The sequence below is a fragment of the Suncus etruscus genome, chromosome 16 (assembly GCF_024139225.1).
Source record: "Suncus etruscus isolate mSunEtr1 chromosome 16, mSunEtr1.pri.cur, whole genome shotgun sequence".
NCBI lineage: Eukaryota > Metazoa > Chordata > Mammalia > Eulipotyphla > Soricidae > Suncus > Suncus etruscus.
Genome location: NC_064863.1, coordinates 75,346,304 through 75,370,701, shown reverse-complemented (window position 1 = coordinate 75,370,701; position 24,398 = coordinate 75,346,304). Strand labels below are relative to the sequence as shown.

Here is a 24,398-nt window from a genome sequence, read left to right as displayed (position 1 = left end):
AGTTTCTGTAATTAGGTACATTTGGATTTACAATCTCTACCATTTACTTATCAGTTATTTTAATCTCTTTTTGGTTTAGGTCGTCTATCTAGAAAAGGAAAGTTGTTATAAGCACTAAATGAGATGCATGAGAACAACCTTTGATGAATTGATAGGAGGATGATAAAATCAGGAGGGAAGATAATAGGATAAAACTTGTTATGCAATGCCAAGGAAAAAACCAACACTTCAATATGGTTTTTTGTTTTTCCTGTTTTTTGGGCCACACCTGGTGGCCCTCAGGAATTACTCCTGTCTCTGCGTTCACAAATTGCTCCTGGGTTGGGGGACCATAAGGGATGCCCGGTGATGGAACCCACCTGCAAGGCAAACGCTCTATTGCTGCACCACGGTTTCAGGCCGCTTTAATATGGTTTTTATTTTCTGTGTTTAGATTTCTTCTTTCCTTGTGTATCCTATTTTTCATTTTCCACTCATGTCTAAATAAAAATAGAAATATATATAACAATAGAAAAGAAAATAGAAATAGAACTGTCTTCATTTTAAGGAACAAATGATCAAGATACCTTTTTAGTATTAAAGAGAGCTTTCATGTAATGACAGCTAACAATGCATGTTGTGATTAATAGAAGTATCGTATGCTTTCTCTACCAACATGGTATAATATCCCTACTATAAATTAATCAGGTTATGTTATTGTTAATATAAATTAAATAAAGGAGTCAATTTTCTATATTTTCTCTTTATTTGGTGCCACACATAGCTGTGCTCAAAGCTTATGCCTGATTCTGAACTTAGTGATTACTTTTTTGTTTGGGGACCATATGTTGTGATGGGATCAAATCTGGGTTTGCTACATGAAAGTCATGAGCTTTATCCATTGTACTATCTTTCTGGCCCTTGCTAAGTTCCTTTTTATAAAAGTATTTTATTATGATCTCTCTATTATTTTCTAAAACTTGAAACTTCCTTATCTAAGATCTTCAATGGCCTTCTAGGTGAAAATCTATTATTCCTTTGCAATTTGAAAAAACATAATATCCTCCTGACAACTTCTCTGTAGGGATGCTGTGACGACAACACTTTAGTTCTCCTATCTTCTTTCCATCTTAGGTTTGTGAATCCATGACAGCCTAATTCCTTTTCTCCTGGGAACTTTAACTTGGATCAAAATGAAAGCACCTTTGAATTACCATAAATGATGATTAGTTCATAAATTATCTAGCAGCTCTTTCAACAAGAAGCTATGTGTTTCAAATAATTATATTATTATAAATATAACAACCACTAGATTTAAATTAACATCTCAGATTTACCCTATGAAGTATTGAACTATTCAGACAAAACCTTTTTCTCTTCCTCCTCCTGCTCCCAATCTTCTTACTCTGTATATTGCTCAGTTATATTTAACAGTCAGAACTTAGTAAATTTTGTTTTTATTTTAGGGCCACACATGGTGGTGCTCAGATCATACTCCTAACTGTACTCTGGGATCATTCCTGGTCTCTGAGTATGAAAAAGTCAAAGGCAAGCTTATATCTGCTGTACTATTGCTCTGGATACTAGTAATTTGTTTGTTGGGGGGGCTTACGTCTGATAGTACTCAAGGCTTACTCCTGGCTCTTGTAATCAGATCCAGTACTGAAAGGAACTCAGGGAGCCATCCATATGAAGTGCCACAGATCGAACATGGTTGGGCTGCAAGTGAGGCATATGCCTTACATGCTGAACTATGCAACCCCCGGCCATTAATTCTTTCCTGCCACCTTTATTATTCCCAAATAACTTGTGAGAGAAATTATTCAGCTTCTCCTCTTGACCTACTTATTATATAGTTCGCTCTAACAGCAACCAATCAGTTCTTGTTGAGCTATCATGCCATTAAGAACCTCTTAACTGTCCTCCTTCCTACTATTACAAGATACCTCTGGGAATACTTCTTTACAGTATTACTAATGCATGAATCCCCTTCTCTTGCATATTGACAAAAAAATCCTATATACAATAAGTTGGGAAAAAAGATTAGTAAGTCATTTCCTATGACAGATATTCCTAACCTTATATCTTCCATTGTGTAGTATTTCAAATTCATCAGGGCATTTACTTTATTTGCAGTATAAGACTGTTTAATTTTCTCTTCCTAGAACAATATAAATTCTAAAATTGGCCAGTACAATTTAAAAAATCATTTTATAATTGCTCAGTTGTCTACATTATAAATGGTGGTAAAATTTTTCATAATTGACAATCAGATTATTGCGAGTGTGTGTCTGTAAGGTCAATATATAAATAACATGATACAGTGCATGTTGCTATTGTATTTGAGTTATTTAGATATATAATTTATAAGAACATTATTTATTAAGGCCCTGAAAGTAGAGCAAGTTAAGGTTCTTATCTTGATGCAGACAACCCACACTCAGTCCCTGATACCACACACAGTTTTCTGAACTCTATCAGGAGTAATTCTTGAGCACAACCACAGAAATCAGCCATGACCTTAGCCATATATGACCCAAAAACAAACAAGCAAAAGTTTATTAAAAAGAATTTAGGTGATGGTCTTGGTACTATTCTTGATACTCAAAAAAATATAAATTTTAAACAAAAAATTATTAAATGCTATCATTAGCCAGAAAAAATAAAAGTAAAAGTTCATATCCTTGTTATTGATATAAAACTTACTTTATTTAAATATTTATTTTCAAGCAAGGTACTAATATTTTAATAACTTTTTAAATATATAATTTTTATTTTGACCATATTGGTTTACATAACTTTCACAATGATATTCTAGCTACATATTAACATTGAATCAGGGGAATTCCCATCATCAAGTTTGTCCTCTCTCCCCTCCCCCTGTTCCCATCCTGCCTCCCATATCCCCCACCCTCAGCCCCTGGACCACCAAAACAGGTGATCCCCTCTGTGTCCAGTTTACCACTTGTTGATCATATATCTGTTTAGTTCTGGTATCCTCCTTTATTTCCTCCTCTATTTGAGAGGCGGAACTAGATAGTTCAAGTTATATGGTTTTGTTTAAAGAAAAGAAAAACAAAAAAGTGGGGTAAAAATCAGATATGCCAAAAATGGGTGTAGTCCTTCTAGAGGTCTCAACCTCGGTTTGAGAGAGGACAGGAAAAAAGAAATTGAAATACCACAACTATACAAGAAGAAATATCAAATAAAATATCCAGTAAGCACTTCAGCACTAAGTCAAGCACCACAGAATAGTCTCAATCCTGCAATAAGACCATGCCAGAGCAGACAAATAAAAAGAAAGATAAAATAACATTAGATGAAATTGGGGACATCAACTTCCATATCTACACCAAAACACAGAAATCAAAAAAAGATAGAATAAAAATAAAAATAAAAAAAGAAGAAAAAAGGAAAAAAAAGAAGGGGATTTTTTTCCCCTAGTGTAGGTAGGCATAGTAAATGTTGGGGGCATTAGGGAGGGAATCCCCTCGGCCTAGGTTATACAAGGTTTCTCCCCCCTTGAAGTATGCTGTCATGGGACTCTCTGTAGAGTCTTTGTCAGTTCATTTACTCTCCCCTCGGTGATGTGGTGGTGTATGGATGACTTCTGCTTTGTCATGGGTGAAAAAATCAGCCCTCTGTGCTTAGAGATCTTGGTAGCTACACAGATCAAGAAATGAAGCTTATGGTGAAGACTTTCTTTGTGGCTCTAGGAGCTCTGTTCCTTTCGTGTTGTTTTAATCCATCTTCTGTAGTTGTTGGTCATGGTCTTTGCGTTGCTCCTAGTAGGAGTATGGGATAGAGTCTTTCGTTTTTTTTTTTGTTTTTTTTTTTTCTAGAAGACTCGTTCTGGTTGCAATTGTCTCAGTGGGATCTCTGCAATAGAGATCTTGTTTGTTGTTCAGATAGTAGGCCAGAGCCTAAGCTAGAGCTTTTTTTAGTGGTTCCAGGATGGGTTCTGTCCCAATCCTGGTTGTATCCATCAGTCCATCTGTAGATAGTGATCTTGGCTTTTGCACAGATCAAAGTGTGACTAGTCTTCTGATTTTGTCTTGTCGTTGGCTGGTAGGACAACCTGCTCTTAGATCCAGTTGTTCCCCTTTCCTCATTGTCAGTATATCATTTTCGAACTGGCACATGTTGGTGTCAGAGCAATATTAAGGCTGCCCCAGAGGAGGTTTGGTTCCTGGGGCTGTTGTGGATAACTGTGTTGTTTCTATGTCTGGGATTCAGGATGGTCGGTGTCTAATTCTCTAGGGTCTACGTTGGGTCCACATGACATGTGTTCAAGGTGGGAGATGCCCATGTGTTGTAAAAAAGTAAGAGTTCTTATCCCTAGTAGATAAGAAGTTGATATTATACCTGCGATTTCCCCTTTTTTAGTATGCCTTTGCAGAAGGAAGTCATGCTACATTATATTGGTGGTGCAGAGAGAAAAACAGAAACAGGACAAAAAATAATAATATGTATGCTCACATAAATATAATGAAAATAATGAAAAAAGAAAAAAAAGGAACAAAGTGGTGAAGGAGGATGCCTTATATTTGGAGAAAAACAGGTTAAGAGGTAGTGGTATATAGGTCTAATATTTATGATGAAAGTATAAGCTTCCCCTTCGTCTTTTGAGATTTTCTTGTGGGGTGTGGGCTCCAGGAGGCCTTTTTTATCACATACCCTGGGCTTCTTGAGAAGGGAGGTCTTGGGTGGAGTTCTTGCAGTAGGGGTTCTTTTGGCCCTAAGTCCAGTATCAGGCCACGGAGCACGTGAGGAAGAGGTGATGAGGAGGGCCACATAGTATGAGTCAATAGGGGTGTTGGTTGAATTTTCTTGCCGGGAACGAGGCGTGGGTTTGAGTGGGTGTTTCTCCACTTGGTGCTGGGTACTGGTTCGTTGGGATAGGAGGTCGGTCTTGATGCCTAATAGATTAAGATCTAAGACTTTTAATAAAAGTTATAAACACATTTGTGAAACTTAGCTTACATCTAGATTCAAAATATATGAAATCAAATTTTGTAACTTTCTTTTTCTTTCTTATTAATTTCTTTATTTAAGTACCATCGTTTTTGCAACTTTCTTAAATGGATTTTCTGATAGAATTTTATGCTAAAATTCATCTTATGAATAGAAGTTATGATAAATCTTTCATATTTTGGCAGCACTCAACTTCTAAGATTAATAAGAAAACAATATTGCAGTAACTTGGCAAAAATTAAAATATTGGAAAAGCAACAATTTTTTGAGCACTACAATATTTTTCATAAACAAATTCTTTAGTTGGATAACCATGGGATACACAGTTGTTCATGATTTAGCTTTAATCATGCAATTTCCAACACCCTTCACTAGTGCGCGTTTTCTTTCTTTCTTCCTTTCTTTCTTTCTTTCTTTCTTTCTTTCTTTCTTTCTTTCTTTCTTTCTTTCTTTCTTTCTTTCTTTCTTTCTTTCTTTCTTTCTTTCTTTCTTTCTTTCTTTCTTTCTTTTCTTTCTTTATTTCTTCTTCCTTCCTTCCTTCCATACTTCCTTCCTTCCTTCCTTCTTTCTTTCTTTCTTTCTTTCTCTCTCTCTTTCTTTCTTCTTTCTTTCTTTCTTTCTCTCTGTCTTTCTTTCCTTTCTCTTCTCTTTCTTTCTTTCTTTCTTTCTTTCCTTTCTTCTTTCTTTCTATCTTTCTCTTTCTTTCTTCTTTCTTTCTTTCTTTCTTTCTTTCTCTCTCTTTCTTTCTTTCGTTCTTTCTTCCTTTCTTCTTCTTTCACTCTTTCTCTCCCTCCCTCCCTCTCCCTCCACTCCCTCCCTCCCACCCTCCCTCCTCCCTCCCTCCCTCCCTCCCTCCCTTCCTTCCTTCCTTCCTTCCTTCCTTCCTTCCTTCCTTCCTTCCTTCCTTCCTTCCTTCCTCTTCCTTCCTTTTTACTTTCTATCTCTTGGTTTTTGGCCCACACCCAGCGGTGCTCTAGGGGTTACTCCTGGCTATGCGCTTCTCAGAAATCACTCCTAGATTGGGGAAATATATGGGTAGACAGCGATTGAACCAAGTTCCATCCTGGATCAGCAGCATGAATGGCAAACACCTGACTACTGCACTATCGCTCCAGCCCCAACCAGTGCACATTTTCTACCATCAATGTCCCATTTTCCCCCACCCTCTGACCTCTATAGCAGGCATTTTTCTTCTCTCTCTATTCCCTTTTAGACATGTGCTTTTCAATATGTTAGGGAAGGGGTATCATAATACCACTTTATCTCCCTCAGCACCCAGTTTCTCGCCCAGAGTGATAATTTCCAACAATCATTGTCATAGTGTGCACTTCTTTACCATAACTGCACTACCTCACTATTTATGGCATGCTTCTTACCAAGAATTGATCCTTCTTAACCTCATTTCTATTTCTTTGGTTATTAGTACCGTACTATATTTTTATATCCCACTAATGAATGAAAATATTATACATCTATCCCTTTCCCTCTGATTCCACTCAACATAATACTCCCCATATATATGCATGTCTAATCAAATTTCATGGCTTTACTTTCCCTAACAGGTGCATAGTATTCCACTGTATAGATGTTCCACTGTTTCTTTATCCATGCATCTGTTCGCAGAAACTTGAGGTTTTTCTCTCTCTTCAGATTTTGGCTATTGAGAATAGTGCTGCAGCAAACATAAGAAAGCAGAGGAATTTTCTGCATTAATTTTTTTAGGGGGCCATTAGGATAGATTCCTAGGTCAAATAGTAACTCAATTTCTAGTTTTATGAGGAATATCTCTATCGTTTTCCCAAAAAGTTGGACTAGTCAGCATTCCCACAAGCATTAAATGAGAATTCCTTTCTCCCTACATCCATGTCAGCACTGGTTGTTATTGCTCTTTGCGATGTGTGTTACTCTGCGAGGTGTGAGATCATTGTTGTTTTGATTTACAAATATAAAGCATTTTTATATGGACTTTTGCCAATCTGTATTTCTTCCGTAAGAAAATGCCTTTTTATCTCTTTTTCCTCATTTTTGGGTGGGTTTAAATGTTTGTTTTTCTTGTTAATCTTTACCAGTGCCTTATATATCTTAGATGTTATCCATTGTCTGATGGGTATTGGGTGAATAGTTTCTCCCCACTCTGTGGGCAGTCTTTCTATCCTAGTCGCCATGTCCTTTGAGGTGAAGAACTTTTTAGTTACTGTAGTCCTATTTGGTTATCTTTATTTCCACCTGTTTGGTCAGTGGTGTTTCATCTTTGAAGATACCTTTAGCTCCAATGTCTTAGAGTGTTCTCCCTGTTTTCCTCTATGCACCTTATGGATTCAGTTATTATGTCAAGGTCTTTAATCCATTTTGGTTTGACTTTTATGCATGGCAAAAAGAACATTTTAATAGGAAATATCATTTTATTTCATCCAGATGTCCAATTAGTAGATAATACATATACTAAATGCAGTGCTATTTAAGTTTTTATGGTATTTTCAACAAGGCAGCACAACTTAGCAAGAAAAATAGAACCAAACATATGGTATGCTTAATTGAACAAAGGAAGCATAAACAAACACCAACAACTTGATGATATTCATATGGTTCCAAAAGTACTGAGTTGGAAAATATTAATTCAGAGACCCAAGATGAATTAAAGGAAGATAATTGTACAACTTACATTTCTCATGTCTTGTCTCTCATATCTTTGGAAACGTTCCAATATTGTTCAAGACATTTTAACTAAAAATCTTCAGGACACTAAAAGCAACATTAGTTAAAGTTGCCAGATCTAGCTAGATGTGCTGTGTGACAAGAACAGAAAACAAAGCAGCAGGCTAAAGTTTGTCATTACAATTTTTCATTATTGTTAACTTAACATTTAACATTTAACCTAACATTTCTTCAACCCTTAAGAATTCCTTCTTTCCGTCTTTTCTCTTACATAATTATACATCTTAATCCATAACTCTGGTATTAATTAAATCTGTGATTGTGGACAAAACTCACTGTCAGAGTTTTTCACTTTTCATTTGCAAATTCAATAAGAATGATTCCAGATAAATGCAATCTATTTTCCAGCCCTAACATATTGAGTCATTCTATTGAAAAATTTTATTTGAAATTAAAGAAAAAGTAATTCAACTCATTTTTTTGATAAAGAGGTGTTCTTTAAATATAGAAAAAATTAATTAACAAGAGAACATAATTTGTACCTCTGGAGAATCAAGTAACAAAATGAATATGATAGTTAAGAAGTTCTTTTCAGGGGCCGGGAAGGTGGCACTAGAGGTAAGGTGTCTGCCTTGCAAGTGCTAGCATAGGATGGACCGCGGTTCAGTCCCCCAGCATCCCATATGGTCCCCCCAAGCCAGGGGAAATTTATGAGCGCATAGCCAGGAGTAACCCCTGAGGGTCAAACGGGTGTGGCCCAAAAACAAACAAAAAAAAGAAGTTCTTTTCAGTTAGGAATCATGCATGACAGGCACCTCACACCCTGAAAACATTCACTGTCCAACCATGAACCCTGGATCCCAACCTTAGAACTAACACAGTTCCCTGAACCATCACCAGAAACCAAACTCATAGCTCCTGGGGGAGTCCCTAATAGCACTCTGGCACCAACTTGCACCAGGCTAGAAGCACACATCATCCCGACAATGAGGAAACAGCAACAACTTGATCTAAGGGCTGGATCTTGAACCCAACCTCATCACCTAATAGTGAGATGAAATCAGAAGACACTCTGCCCTTTGACCTATGCAAAAACCAATATCACTAATTACAGAAGACTGACTGCAACAACTATGACGGAGCGCAACGGGAACCATAAAAAAAGACTATCTAGACTTCGTCCTAGGACCTGTGCAAAAACCAAGATCTCTAATTAGAGAAGATTGACCTTGACAATCACAATTGAGCAGAACATTTCCTGACTTCATATAAAAAATCAGGGTTCAACAGTGAGCATGTTTGTAGCCTATAGTTGGTCCCAATACAATATGCTTCAATGGTGGAGAAACCCTGTATCTCTTAGGCCAAGGGAATTTCCTTTCTAATTTTTCCAATTACTGTGCCTAAGCAAAACAAAAGTACAACAAACTTGCCACACCATTCCACAATTTTTTTTAATTTGGTGTGGTTTTGTTTTTTCTTTTTCTTTCTTTATTCTTCTAAATATAAATTTATAGCTTCTACACAGGGGCTCATCCCCGCTTTTTTTTTCTTTGCTTTTTTTTTTCAACAGAACCAGAACACAAATCAGCTTGTTCTGCCTCATAAATTGAAAAAAAATGTGGATAGTACCAGGGACAATCAGTATCATGAACATTGAGTGGAAATTAAAGAAAGATCAGCCTTAAATGTCGAACCCAAGTCAATAACAATTAAATCAAGAGACCCAAGCTACAAGCTATACACAAAAGGGACCTGTTACACTAGCAGTCCAGGGGGCTAAGGGTGGAGATATGGGATGCATGCTGAGAACAGGAGGGAGGTCAGCACTGTTGGTGAGAATTGTCCTAATTCACTGTCCCTATGTTTTTAAATATAACTGTGAAGGACTTGTAATTCACATTGGTCTAATGAAAATTATAAAAAAAAAAAAGGGGCTGGCATGGTGGCACTAGAGGTAAGGTGTCTGTCTTGTCAGAGCTAGCCTAGGACGGACCGCAGTTCGATCCCCCGGTATTCCATATGGGTCCCCCAAGCCAGTAGCGACTTCTGAGTGCATAGCCAGGAGTAACCCCTGAGTGTCACTGGATGTGGCCCAAAAACCCCCCAAAAATTATAAAAAAATGAAAGAAATGAAAACTCCAGAGTTGAAGACATGGACCAAGTCTCATTCTGTGCTGTAATGAAAAAAAGTCTCAATACTTTGTTCACAAAATTCAAGTCCTGAAACTGGATGGCTGCTCTTCTATTGTATTTCTACTGCTTATTCAATTTTTCTTCCCAATGAGAATAAAAATAAAAAATAAAAATAAAAATAGAAATCATGCCTAACAATACTCCCCAAAGCATCATACAGATTTAGTAAAATCTCATTAAGAATAACCATGACACTTTTTTCGGGGGGGGGGTGCGACTTGGGGTTTCACCTGGTGGTGATCAGGGGTTGCTCCTGGCAAGTTTGGGGAACCCTATGGGATGCAGGGGATCAAACTCGGTGAGTCTCAGGTCTGTGTCGCATGCAAGGGAAGTGACCTACCTACTTTTCTATCACTCCAGCCTCCACCCATAGTATTCTTCAAAGAAGTGGACCAAACACTCCTGAAATTTATTTAGAACAACAAATAACCATGAATTTTCAGCAATCCTTACAGATAAGAAGATGGGAGGCTTCATTTTTCTAACTTCAAACTGTACAAAGAAATAGTGATTAAAACAGTATTGGAATAAAGACAGACCCTCAGATGAATGGAACAGAGTTGAGTATTCAGAGAATGACACCCTGAGATACACAAACAATTAATATTTGATAAAAGGGCAAGAAACACAAAGTCGAACAAGGAAAGCCTCTTCAACAAAAGGTGTTGGGACAACTGGTCAGACACATGCAAAAAAGTGAGCTTAGACCTCTAACACTATACATAAAGTCAAATAAAAATGGATTAAAGACCCTGATGATATCAGACCTGAAACTATAAGGTACATAGGAAAAATTGTCACTCCATGACATTGAGTCTAAAGGTATCTTTAAAGAGGAAACACTACTATACAAGCAGTGGAAGCAAGGATAAACAAACGGGACTACATTAAAATGAGAAGCTCCTGCACTTCAAAGAAAACAATGATTAGTGTAAAATGATCACTCATAGAATGAGAGAAACTATTCACTCAAAACTCATCAGATAAGGGGTTAATACCTAAGATATACAAGGTACTGACAGAACTTAACAAGAACAAAAAAATCTAACCGCATCAAAAAATGGGAAAAAGAAATGACCATTTTCTCAAAGAAGAAATACAAATGGCCAAAGGGCACATGAAAAATGCTCCAAATCACTAATCATCAGGGAGATGCAAATCAAAACAACAATGAGATATCATCTCACAATACAGAGACTGGCACACATTACAAAGAATAACCCACATGTGCTGCTGTGAATGAGAAGAGAAAGGGATTCTTTAATTGCTGGTGGGAATTACCTCTAGTCCAGGGGTGGCCAACAAGTTCGACACAAAGAGCCAAAATTTTAAACTGTGAGAGTCAGAGAGCCACACCACGCAGTGACCTGCCAACACAGACAAACACTCACACAAAAGCATATAATTTTAACAATAATATATTAAATACATATTGCATTTTGCCATTTTGAGTGAGGGTAAAAATCCTGTTCGCCACCCCTGCTCTAGTCTTTCCAGAAAACCATGAGGATATTCCTCAAAAACTGGAAATTGAATTTCCATATGATCCAACAATACCACTCCTAGGGATATACCATAGGAACACAAAAATACAATACAAAAATGCCTCTGCATTCCTATGTTCATTGCAGCACTATTTAAAATTGCCAGAATCTGGAAACAACCCAGATGCCTGACAATGGATAAGTGGCTAAAGAAACGGTGGTACCATCACTAATCATCAGGGAGATGCAAATCAAAACAACTATGAGGTACCACCTCACACCTCAGAGATCGCACACATCACAAAGAATGAGAACAAGCAGTGTTGTCAGGGATGTGGAGAGAAAGGAACTCTTATCCACTGCTGGTGGGAATGCCGTCTAGTTCAACCTTTATGGAAAGCGATATGGAGATTCCTCCAAAAACTGGAAATCGAGCTCCCATACGATCCAGCTATACCATTCCTAGGAATATACCCTAGGAACACAAAAATACAATACAAAATTCCCGTCCTTACACCTATATTCATTGCAGCACTATTTACCATAGCAAGACTCTGGAAACAACCAAGATGCTCTTCAACATATGAATGGCTAAAGAAGCTGTGGTACATATACACAATGGAATATTATGCAGCTGTCAGGAGAGATGAAGTCATGAAATTTTTCTATATATGGATGTACATGGAATCTATTATGCTGAGTGAAATAAGTCAGAGAGAGAGAAAAAAACACAGAATGGTCTCACTCATTTATGGGTTTTAAGAAAAATGAAAGACATTCTTACAATAATAACTTTCAGACACAAAAGAGAAAAGAGCTGGAAGTTACGGCTCACCTCATGAAGCTCATCACAAACAGTGAGTTTAGTTAGAGAAATAACTACCTTTTGAACAATCCTAATAATGAGAATGTACGAGGGAAATAGAAAGCCTGTCTAGAGTAGGCGGGGGTTGGGTGGGGAGGAGGGAGATTTGGGACATTGGTGATGGGAGTGTTGCACTGGTGATGGGTGGTGTTTTTTACATGACTGAAACCCAAACATAATCATGTATGTAATAAAGTTGTTTAAAAATCATAAATTTGAAGTATATATTTGGAAAGTTTAAAATAAAAGAAAACTTGAAAAAAAAGAAACGGTGGTACACCTACATAGTAGAATAATATGCAGCCATTAGAAAAAATGAAGTCATCAAATTTTCCTATACTTGTATTGATATAGAAATTATTATAATGTGTGAAATAAGTCAGAGGGAGAAAGAGACACACAATAGTCTCGCTAATATGTGGGATATAAGAAAAAAGACAGTATGGTAATAATATCTAAAAACAATAGAGATGAAGAACATGAGGAGAATCTCATGATATGAAGTTTACCACAGAGATCAGTAAGCAGTTGGAGGACTAACTGCATTGACAACTACCATGACAATGATAGAGAGAGATGGAAAAGAAAAGAGAGAGAAAGAGAGAAAAGAGAGAGAGAGAGAAAGAGAGAGAGAGAGGATAAGAATGACTGTTCTGAAGACAGGTGGGAGGGAGAGAAGGAAAGTGGGGAATATTGGTGGCAGGAAAGTTATACTACTGAAGGGTGGTGTTCACTTAATAACTGATACCCAACTACAGATATTTCTGTAACCATGGTGCTTAAATATTATTTAAAAATAAAAAGCAAATTGTGCCTATGCAGCAAGAACTCAAGAGAATGACAATAAAATTGATATACCTCCATTCCAATTTTATTATGTTAGAATCACATTTCTCCATATACTCTATAGCTGGAGCCATATTTTATAGCTGAATTTTACATTCCATAAAATTGGAAAGAAATGAAAAGAAATGCTGATATAATTTCTTAGAATAGCAAAGCCTACAACTGTGAATGCTATATAGTGATATAAGAATGTTGCAATTTAGTCATTTTCCCTGTCCTCAAAATATCATATACCTAAGATCTCTAACATCACCTATTGCAGCACTGATATTGTAGGGTGCTCGTTTTATATTTTTCCTTTTTATAGTTTCACCAATAAATTTATTGCCCATCTATTCAGCTTAGAAAACTGGGAGTTATTCATCTTTACTATAGTACATGGACAAAAATAAATCCTATCACTTGATCCATATATAACTTGAAGTAAATATATAAAATGCTTATAGTTATTTGTTATAAATATATATTTACTTCATAATATTTTCTATAATTTATTTCTCTGCTTCTAGTAAAGTTACAGTTAAATCTTCATGCTATCCATGGGTGATACCCATATACTATTTCTTTATATTCTTCTGTGATTTTCACTTATTCAGGAAGTAGTGTTTGTTCCATACCCTGATTAAACACTATCTTTGATGTAGACTTATCTTGACCAGTTGCCTCTCTAGGTACACCATTTATCACATGTCACTTTTGACCGTATAAATTGTATTTTATTATCACATGTTTTCACATACCACTCTGCCATCAACACAATGACAGCATTATTCAAAATCCCATCATCTTTTGCTCATTAAACAAGTATAGATGTCATCAATTTTAAGATGCATAATTTGGGTTTATTAGGGTTTCTTCACTCTGTTCCTATATGCCATGTATAAATTTCTTTCATTTTGGTGGGGGCATATTTGGTGATGCTCAGGGGTTACTCCTGGCTATGTGCTCAGAAATCGCTCCTGGCTTGGGGGACTATCTGAATCTCTTGGGGTTGAATGGAGGTCCGTCCTGGGTCAGCCACATGCAAGGCAAATGCCTTATTGCTGCACCACCGCTCCGGCCCCTTATAAATTTCTTATGTGGCTCTTCATCTGTTTTTCATCAATCCTATCTCATTAAATAGAAATTATTTGACTGCCAATCACTTTATTCAGTTTTGAAATTTAAATTTATAATGTTGTGTTTAATATCAGGGACCTACGACATTTTTTGATGAACTCATTGAAACTCACTAAAATTTACTAACTCATTATGGCCACGTATTAATCCATTTGTTTATCTCTTTTTATTTAGACAATTGTTTGTGTCTACTCATCTATTAAGTTACTGGGTATAAACCCATTGTTTAATTTTTTTCAAGAATTTTAATCAAAATAGTAGAATTAAAAAGTTCAAATAACACAAGGACATTTTTGCTCTTTTGAAGATTATCTAAAAGCATGCTTATCGTAATATCTCACATATTATCTTTAACTTTTTTGGGGGGAGACACACCCATTTGTTGCTCAGGGGTGACCTCCTGGGGGAGGCACACCCATTTGATGCTAGGGGTTACTCACTGGCTAAGCACTCAGAAATTGCCCCTGGTTTGGGGGGGACCATATGGGATGCCGGGGGATCGAACTGCTTGTCCGTCCTAGGGCTAGTGCTTGAAAGGCAGTCGCCTTACCTTTAGTGCCATCTCTCCGGCCCCATATCTTTAACTTTTTTTTGACTTTACCACATCTCCAATTCTAATTCACTAGACTATCTTAAAAAGTTTTCTTTCTTTTTGTTGTTATCGCTAATTGGAATGGAGATTTATTCCTGCTTAATATTGTGAGAAAGAAAAAAAAAACATTGAAACAGTAGCTTCTTTTTAGTAAATGGAGGCAAGAAGTGTCATAGAATACTGCAATCTAATGAGTACTATCCAAGTACTACGTTAGTATACTCCCTTTGGATTAGTGATGAGTAACTGTTTTACATTGTATGTAGATGATATTTTGGTTGAATATATTCTACTAATAGTAAATTAAAATTTTAATTTTAAACATTTAATCTTTCAGATATATTATGCAAATGTGTTTGAAGCAGTTCTTTTGGTTTATTGAAAGGAAAAACCTTGGACTAAGCACTTGACTTTCTTTCTTTGTAGTGTGTTTGTGGTTAGAAAGTTGATGTACTTCATGTTTCAGACATCAGCAACAGCTATTTGATGAGGCTCCAAGGAAAAGTGCTCTCAAAATAGTTTTGTGACAAGAGAAAATGGCATTTATGAACTTTGCAAGAACGGTCCCTTTTGAGCCATGTTCAGTTTTGAAATTTGAATGGAAAAATCTAGTCCATGAGAAGCCAGCTGTCAAGAATTCTGGGCTCACTATTTTGTTCTAATAAGGAAAATGCACCCAACTATGTACTGATTTCTAGTTCCTGTGAGAGCTTGGTACTCTGTGTCAAGTGGAGTCTAGAAGTTCACATAGGAGAGGAACAGGATTTGCTGAGCCCTGGAAAGAAGTCAAAATTGTCAAAGCCTGTCCATTAACCAGAATTTACTTGGTTTTGCAATTAGCTGACTTTGATGTCAGTTTTATAGAATTCCGAAAGTATTTCATTATATTCATTTGCTCATTAAATAATAGTAATCCAATTGTTTTGGAGTCCTATGTAGTTTGGGATGAAGTTTTTTGCCTCAGCAAGGTAACTAGCAGAACCGGATCATTTCAGTCACTTTATCTTTAGTGATGGATCTGTATTTCATTGTTTCTTTTATAGGTTCTTGGGATAGATCAGTGGTTTTCAAATAGTGGGGCGCGCTTCCTAGGGAGGGCGCAAAGCTCCATAAAAGGAGGGTGCATTTGACCTTGGCAAACACTGTCATAACAAGCTAAGCCCCGTGTTTATGTCTCTGTATGTCTCTGGAGAGAGAGCGGCTGTTCCTGCTTCAAACCCTGCTTCGAAAAGCTGTGCATTGCAAAACGTACTCATTGTAGCCATTAATCCAGACATCACCTCTGATTAAAAATAAGCTCAAATTATTTTATATATTTTTGTTTTGCAGGTTAAAGTTTTTTTTTTAATAAAGGTACTATATACAGTTGCGCGGGGGGCACAAAAAATGTTTTCTTCTTCCAAGGGGGGCATGGCAGAAAATAATTGAGAAGTACTGGGATAGAGTAAAGATCTGTTTTTACTTAGAGTAGTATTACTGATTAGAAGGCACATAGACTAGTACACTGTGTAGAGTGCTTGCATTGCACAGGTCAACTTGGGTTCAATACCAAGGGACTCCATACAGTCCCATAAACTCACTCCAAAGTGATGCCTGAGTATATAGCCAGGAGTAATCCCAGAGAAACACTGGTTGTAGTCTTTAAAAAAATAAAAAGGAAAGACAATTTAAAAAAGAAGGTGCTTAGCTTAGTCATAGATGAATGAAAATGAAGTTACTCTCAGACTCTGAAATAAATGATGGAAGGAATGGGAAAAATGGGTTTTAGGGGTATTTGTATGCAAGTGTGTGAGACTTAAATGCCCGTAAGTATTACACTACTTCTGAAAACTACAAGTAGTATTATAAACAAATAATATTAAATTAAAAAAAAAACCTCTTTTTATCCAGTGGCAATCTCAGATGGTAAAGAAATCTCCAGTCTCCTCAGTAATTATTTCTCATATCAGTATTATGCTATGTTTCCCATTAATTCTTGGGAAAGTTTCATATCCAGTTATTTCTTTCTTTTGTGGGGAGAGGAGACACACCTAGCTTTGCTCAGGTCTTACTTCTGGGTCTGTGATCAGGGATTACTCTTGGTGGGCTCAAGAGACCATCTGGGATCCACGGATTAAACTCAGAATCAAACTCAATTTGGGCCACATGTAAAGCAAGGACCCTAGCCACTAGACTATCATATAGAGCCCCTCATATTCAGTTTATTTCTTCAAGATGCAAGGCTGCCCTGATCATGTCAGAGGTAGGGATCAATATCTAAGTTTGTTATGAGTGAGACTTTTAGAGACTATGAATATACTAAAGAAGAGCCACTTTGATGTAAGATTTGACTCCTAAATCAAAGATGCTTTTATAGAAGTAGCGAATTGTCTCAACTATTCACTTTCAAAGCATTATCTATAGCCTTTTTTGAGAAATTTGTATTTTAATTACTTATTTATTTTTTTTTTTTGGTTTTTTTTTGGGGGGGCCACACCCTGTGACGCCTCAGGGTTACTCCCTGGCTATGCGCTCAGAAGTTGCTCCTGGCTTCTTGGGGGACCATATGGGACGCCGGGGGATCGAACCGCGGTCCGCCCTAGGCTAGCGCAGGTAAGGCAGGCACCTTACCTCCAGCGCTACCGCCCGGCCCCTTTTAATTACTTATTAAGTTATTATATTAGTTATTAAGTGAGTTATTAGTTGTTAAGCAAGTATTTTTTTCTCTTTCGGATCCGTTGGTTTGGGAATACTGGTCTAGATGAATTTGGGATTCTCTCTCATTGTACCAGGATTTAAAATTTTTTAAACCATTTATTTTTCAGTCAGTGTAGGTCTTCAGCACTTACTTTCTAAATTTCATGCTGATTTATTGTTCCACATGATCCTTTTCTCTGTATCACGTAACCTAAGTTCCAAACCTGAGCGTACCATGATGCAGAGGCAAATAGCAAAAGGAGACAAGGAAGGATGTCTTTATTCTTGTAGGAAGGGACCCATGTTGGTAAAAAATCTTTTCTTTTTTATTTTTTTTGTTTCTGAGCTCTTCATAGGAAAAGGAATTACGAATTTTTAAATCAGGTTAAAGGTCCTGTGACATCATTTCTAGCAAAAAAGGTATCCAAAGGAGTACCATAGAGGTTCAACATGATGTATCTAAAAAATAATTGAATGGCTGTTGATGAGAAAAAAAATCTCTGACCATTTAAATATAGGGCATATTGGAAGCAGAGCAATAGCATAGCAGGTAGGGTGCTTGCCTGGCATGCAGCTGACCCGGGTTTGATCTCAAGCATCCCATATGATCCCCTTGAGACCACCAAGAGTGATTCCTGAGTATAGAGCCAAGTGTAACCCCATACACCACTGAATGTGGCCACACACACACACACACACACACACACACACACATATATATACACACACATATATATACATATACATATATATACATATACATATATTTCATCTTTTTGTCTGAAGTTGTTTTATGCTTCCAGAAAAGATAAAGTATTGATTTGATCTAAATATTTCTATGTTGTAGAAACTAGTACTAACGTATATTTGATAAAGGTATCAAAAAATTTTGAGGGAGAAGGTTTAAAAATGCAACAATGGTCTTATAGTCTAGAATTGATTTTTTTGGGCAGGATTCTATTAGAATAGAAAAGCATATAGCTTCTGGGTCCACATTTGTGCATTTGAGACTGGCTCATTATTTGTTGCTTCAATTTGGATTCCAAATGAGAAGGTTTTGAGAGATGAGCACACAGGATCTGGATCCTGCTGCCTTATTTGGATCAGCATATATTGGCATATATTTATATTGGCATATAAATGAATTCTCAAGGAACTTGTGGGAAACTTTAACTTCAGTGTCACTGCGATTATTTTATAACTTACACAAGATTCTGATCACCACAAATTTAATAACTTGTCTTGTGCATTATTGAGTTTTATTATGTTTAAATCATTCTTAAAGTTTATGTTGTTTTTTATTCTGAAGCCTCCACCTCAGATATATGACAAACAGTTGGATGAAAGAGAACACACCATTGAAGAATGGAAAGGTAACCATCTGATAAAAGTATAGATTATTCTTTATTGCAACAGAAACTAGTCCCAAGGCCTTTTCTTTTAAAGCATATTATTATTATTAGATGATTTTATGATTGTCTTCATGTGTAATTTTTCAAGTTCCCTCAAATATATATTTATATATTAAAATATATTTACATAATTATATATAGTAACATTGCATTTACTCAAGAATGAAAGTAACTAACTGATGATGGTTTTGTAAAATATAAATGAGAGCAGAGGGAGTAAACCTTAAGTTAAAATTCCATAATGAAGCATTCTGAATTTGTTTGCAGAATTGTCATCTATAATAAATAAAATTAAAATTATTCTTTACATGGTTTTAGACATTAGAAAGAAAACACAATTATTCATAAACTGAACTGACCATATTTAGAATTTAAACAAAATCTAAATGGTTTATTTCTACTTTAAAATAAGAAATTTTAAAGAAAAACTCTTCCATATGTACTGATTTATGATTACACTTAGCATCAAACAAAAGACAATAACTACATATAAGGAATACATTTAATAAATAACTACTGATTAGAATAAATATGAAAATACAAGTGTAGAGATCATAACAAATTGCTAAGTCAACTGAGAGAACATTAAAGAAAAAAATGAAAAGAAGTAACAGTGGAGCTATTTTGAAAAGGATTATGAATTGGGAAAGAAAAATTGAAAATTGAGAATGCATTTTGGAGACACAAATGAAACAGTGTAGGACTAAAAGAATGATATGAATACAGTACGTTTTATAGGTCACAATTGTGTGAGAGAATATGGAAAAGTAAACATACATTAGTGTAAACATATGTTAGGTAAACATATATTAGATAAAATGTTGTCATCTCCATAGAAACACACATTTAGATGCCAGTGTGTATCTAAAGACACCTAATGTTCAGAAACAAAAGAAATACCAGAATGCTCAACTAGCAACAAGAGCGTACTAAAACTTTTGACAATGACTTAATGATCTCATTGTGAGATACAATAATTTTTACAAATTTTCTTGTTGTTGTTATCTTTTTTTCTTTACTTTGTTTTCTTTTTTAAAAAATAATTTTATTTCCACTTACCTGGGAACAGTATTATGACCAACTATGTCAACTTTGTGATATATGGTCTTTAAATAAAGTGATTTATGTTTTACAAAGGTAAACAAAGGATGATAAAAAGGAATGCATGCTGGGAACAGCGGTGGAGGGAGGACAACATTGGTGGTGGGAATGCCCCTGATTCAATGACACTAGGTACCTAAAATACTACTGTGAATGATTTGTAGTTCACTTTGGCCAAAATTAAAATTATTCATAAAAAAGTGAATTATAAAGATAAAAGGAAAGTTAGAAAGAAATGAGGGTTTATAAATTTAGCCTTAGTAATGATAATGTAAGAAATGGTTGTCAGTTTGGGGATAAATATTAAAATAAAATTAACCTTCTAATGTTGGCTTGATAAGTTGAAAAATTCAAGATTTGAGCTTGAGAAAATGATGGAAAGATAGGCGGTAAGCTGGAGAAATAGTGGGTATGTCTTGCATGTAACCTTCCCTAGCACACTGTAAAGTCCTGTGAGCCCATGTGAAGTGAGAGAATTGAGCTAGTAGTTAATACAGAGCACAGCCTTGTCTGGCCCCAAAGCCAAAACCAAACTAAAGAATTGATAATACTTTAAAGTTACAAAAAATACACATCTTCTAAAGAGTTAATATAAAGGAAAAATGGATGCAAAAATCCTTACAAGTTGGAGTAGAGTTCAGGTTTCACTCAAGAATTCCAAAAACAAAATATGTACTTATTTTTTCAAGTGCTTTATGAAAACATTCAAACTTCCTTTAATTGCTTAAAACTGTAAAACTATAGGAGTAAACTATTCTCAATTTTATTTATTCTACCTCACTAAAATGTTATTTGCTGTTAACTAATGAATTTTCTATGCGTATTGTGTGAGATTTTTATATCATACTGGTATTATTATTACTGGTATATAAAAATATGGGGCATGTTAGTTTTTATTAATACTGGTAATTGTCTTACAGAACTTATCTACAAAGAAGTAATGAATTCTGAAGAAAAGACTAAAAATGGTGTAGTAAAAGGACAACCTTCTCCTTCAGGTACTCACTCCCAGTGAATAACCAGTAAAATTTATTGCCTTTTACCCATGGTTTTGAGGAGCAGTTGCAACCCAGAACACTGCTAATAAAGCATATGAACAAATATCACTTAACTGTTTTTATTCTATGACTAAATATAGTACTTATATTCTTTTTGATATTTTTGGTAGCTTTTTTAAATTCTTCTTGGCTATAAGAAAAGTTCTTTTGGGACTTATTTAAATAATTTTGAAGTAGTGTTGACACAAGCCAATTATTTATATTTGGTTTTAGAGCTACACCTGGTTGTGTTCAAGGTTTTCTTGCTCCTCACTCAGAGATCAATCCTAAATAGCTGGGCTCAAGATTCTATGAGTCCCAGCCAACATGGTGGCTGCATATATAATAGTTGTCCTATCTGCTCTCTTCAAACCCTGGCATGAGCTGATCAACGAGCTTCATCAATGAGCTGGAGAGACAGTAGAGTAGGGAAGGTGCTTATCTTGGATGCAGCTGAGTCAGGTTAAATCCCCAGCATCCTGTATGATTACTAATCATACAGTAATCATATATGAGTATGACCAGGAATCATCTTGAGTGTAGAGCAAGGAGTAACTCCAGAGTACTACTGGGTGTAGTCCCAAAACAAACAGACCAATAATAAGGTCTTTATCAAAATACAGAGTCCTAATTCCCTTTGACCACTAAGTCAAAAGTAGATACCAGGGATTTCTCCACCGAAACTCCCTCTTCCATCTTTCATTCTAATATTTGAAGTTTTTTTGAGTTTAGCATGATAGTTATAAAATCATTAGCTAAGATATTTAGTTTCAAGTCAGAAATGGAAAGTGTTAGTTTCTTCCCTTTTTCTTTCTTTCCTTCCTTCCTTCCTTCCTTCCTTCCTTCCTTCCTTCCTTCCTTCCTTCCTTCCTTCCTTCCTTCCTTCCTTCCTTCCTTCCTTCCTTCCTTCCTTCCTCCTTCCTCCTTCCTTCCTTCCTTCCTTTTCCTTCCTTCCTTCCTTCCTTCCTTCCTTCCTTCCTTCCTTCCTTCCTTCCTTCCTTCCTTCCTTCCTTCCTTCCTTCTCCTTTCCTTCCTTCCTTCCTCCCTTCCTCCCTTCCTCCTCCCTCCCTCCCTCCCTCCCTCCCTCCCTCCCTCCCTCCCTCCCTCCCTCCCTTCCTTCCTTCCTTCCTTCCTTCCTTCTTCTTCCTTCCTTCCTTCCTTCCTTCTTCCTTCCTTCCTTCCTTCCTTCCTTCCTTCCTTCCTTCCTTCCTTTTCTTCTTTTTTTGGTTTTTGAGCCACACCTGGTGGTGCTCATTTATTACTGTGGCTCTGAGCTCAGAATTTGCTCATGGCAGGTTCAAGACATTATATGGGATGCCAGGGATCAAACCCTGATCTGTTCCAGGTCAGCTGCATGTAAGGCAAAGAAAGACCTTACTGCTGTGCTGTCACTTTGGCCTTTCGCTTTCAATGGATTTTTAACCCACAATTACATATATACCAAATTTTGCCAATTTTGTATAACTAGCATACTTAAATGTATTATTTCTAATATTATTTACCTAAGATTTGTGTTCCACATATTAAAAGAATTTATTAAGTGAGGCATATTAGAAAATGTAATGGCTATTTAAAGTGTAATATATTCAATTTAGACTACTGACAGAAAATAGACAACAATTATTTAAGAGAAAAATGTTTTTGGTACTCTATATATAAAATACATTTTTCCCAACCAGTTTATATTTCTTTGGGGAGGGCAGAGCGATATCAAAGAGGTAGGGCATTTGCCTTGCATGCAGCCAACCCAGGACGGACCAGGGTTTGATTCTGATATCCCATATGGTCCCCTGAGCCTGCCAGAAGTGATTTCTGAGAGCAGAGTTAGTAGTAACTTCTGAGCGCTGCTGGTTGTGACCCATAAAACAAAAATAAATAAATAAATAAATAAATAAATAAATAAATAAATAAATAATACATTTCTATGAGATAAAATGTCTAGAGTAAATTAATCAAAATGTCATGCTGATACTCTTCTGTGGGTAGTATTTTTTTTTTCTCCACAAGCATTCAAACCAGTTTAATTCAATAATGACATCTTCTGCTCTAGCTATTCAATTCTATCCAAATATTTTCTTAAAAAGGAGTAAGAATGTTGTGGAGGTATAGTCCTAAACACCCTCCTTCTTCTTTTTTAAGGTCCATACTGATAGCAATTGCCTCTAATGTATTTAGGGATTCTGTCTTGTGTGATTAAAAAGTCTATTTCTAACAGCCCAGAATTTAACTCAAAATGCTTATTGTTAAGGCAGATAGACTCCATCTTAGCTAAAGAGTTTCCATAATAGTCAAACATTTTGCTATTAACATTGAAAAGCCCAAGTTTCAAGATCAGTGAAGTGTAACTTGGTGTCTCAAATCATTAGTGAGTTAATTCTTACTTTTATTTCAAAGTGCTCCAGATATGCTCACCTACTCCCAAGACACCCTTATGTTTTCTCCTCAATTATCCCTAGAGCCCAACTAGGTTGCTACAACAGTATTCAAATCCCACAATGATTTTACAGTACTTTGGTAGCAGTTGTGAAAACACTCATCCTTATGATACATTTTGCAGAATCATGTAACTCAGGGAGGGCAAAATGAGACTGAGGATGATTTCATTGAAGTCAGCTCACCATTGAAAGGATTATAATTTGGGAAAGAAGTCAAGTTTGCTTTCAGCCATTGCCATAATTATTTGCTCAGTAAAAACTAAGTTCTCTCTACTCTTTTTTTATTTTTTAGTGAAGCAAGATAGTTTTTTTTTAAACAAAAGTTACTTAAAAAGATGTGAAGTGGGGGAAAAAGGAACTTGAAAGACCAAGAGCTTGAATGAATAATCAAATAGAAAACATTGAAACAACTAAGATTTGTGTTTAAGAGAGAGCACGGGAAAACCAAAGTTCTTATTCAGAGCAAGAGTTGGAATATGTGGGGCTGGAGAGATAGCATGGAGGTAAGGCATTTGCCTTGCATACAGAAGGACAATGGTTCGAATCCTGGCATCCCATATGGTCCCTGCTTTGATCCTTAGTGAGAGTTTTGGTTTTATTTCCATCATGAAAACAAATTCAAAAGGACTATTTAATAAAGCTAGAAATAGCCAGAGTCAAAAAGCATATACTGTAGTATAATAGAAGTCAGGCAAATATTTTCCATGTACTACTGAAGAAGTGCCTTTTGTTTAACTACTGAGCTTTGCCAATTTTAGTGGGACATTATTGAGTGCAGTGTTGGAAAGCGCTGAGTAAAGAGTTGCTCTTAGAAAAGCTAGGTTCCATGGAAGAAGGGAACTGGAGGAAATATTGAGGCAAATTACAGGATTCAGCTGTTGTTGGAGGTGTGCTATTTTTTTCTGCTATTTAAATCACTGGAGTCAAACAGTTCTGTAAACATGGGAGTCAAACTACAATAATTAAACTTAAAAATGTGTCTGTCAAAGACATGATTCTGGGTGCAAGGGATTCTGGGATCATTGGT

General features: G+C 36.1%; 1 protein-coding gene across 7 annotated transcripts in view; it reads left to right on the top strand.

Moving 5' to 3' along the window:
• The window catches only part of MAPK10 (mitogen-activated protein kinase 10), a 232,020-nt gene that overhangs the window by 190,718 nt on the left and 16,904 nt on the right, over positions 1 to 24,398 (top strand). For all 7 annotated transcript variants that reach the window (XM_049789765.1, XM_049789762.1, XM_049789764.1 and 4 more), the window contains 2 exons: positions 18,696 to 18,759; positions 20,820 to 20,897. In XM_049789765.1, the coding sequence (XP_049645722.1) occupies positions 18,696 to 18,759; positions 20,820 to 20,897 (142 nt within the window). The remainder of the gene's footprint in view (positions 1 to 18,695; positions 18,760 to 20,819; positions 20,898 to 24,398) is intronic.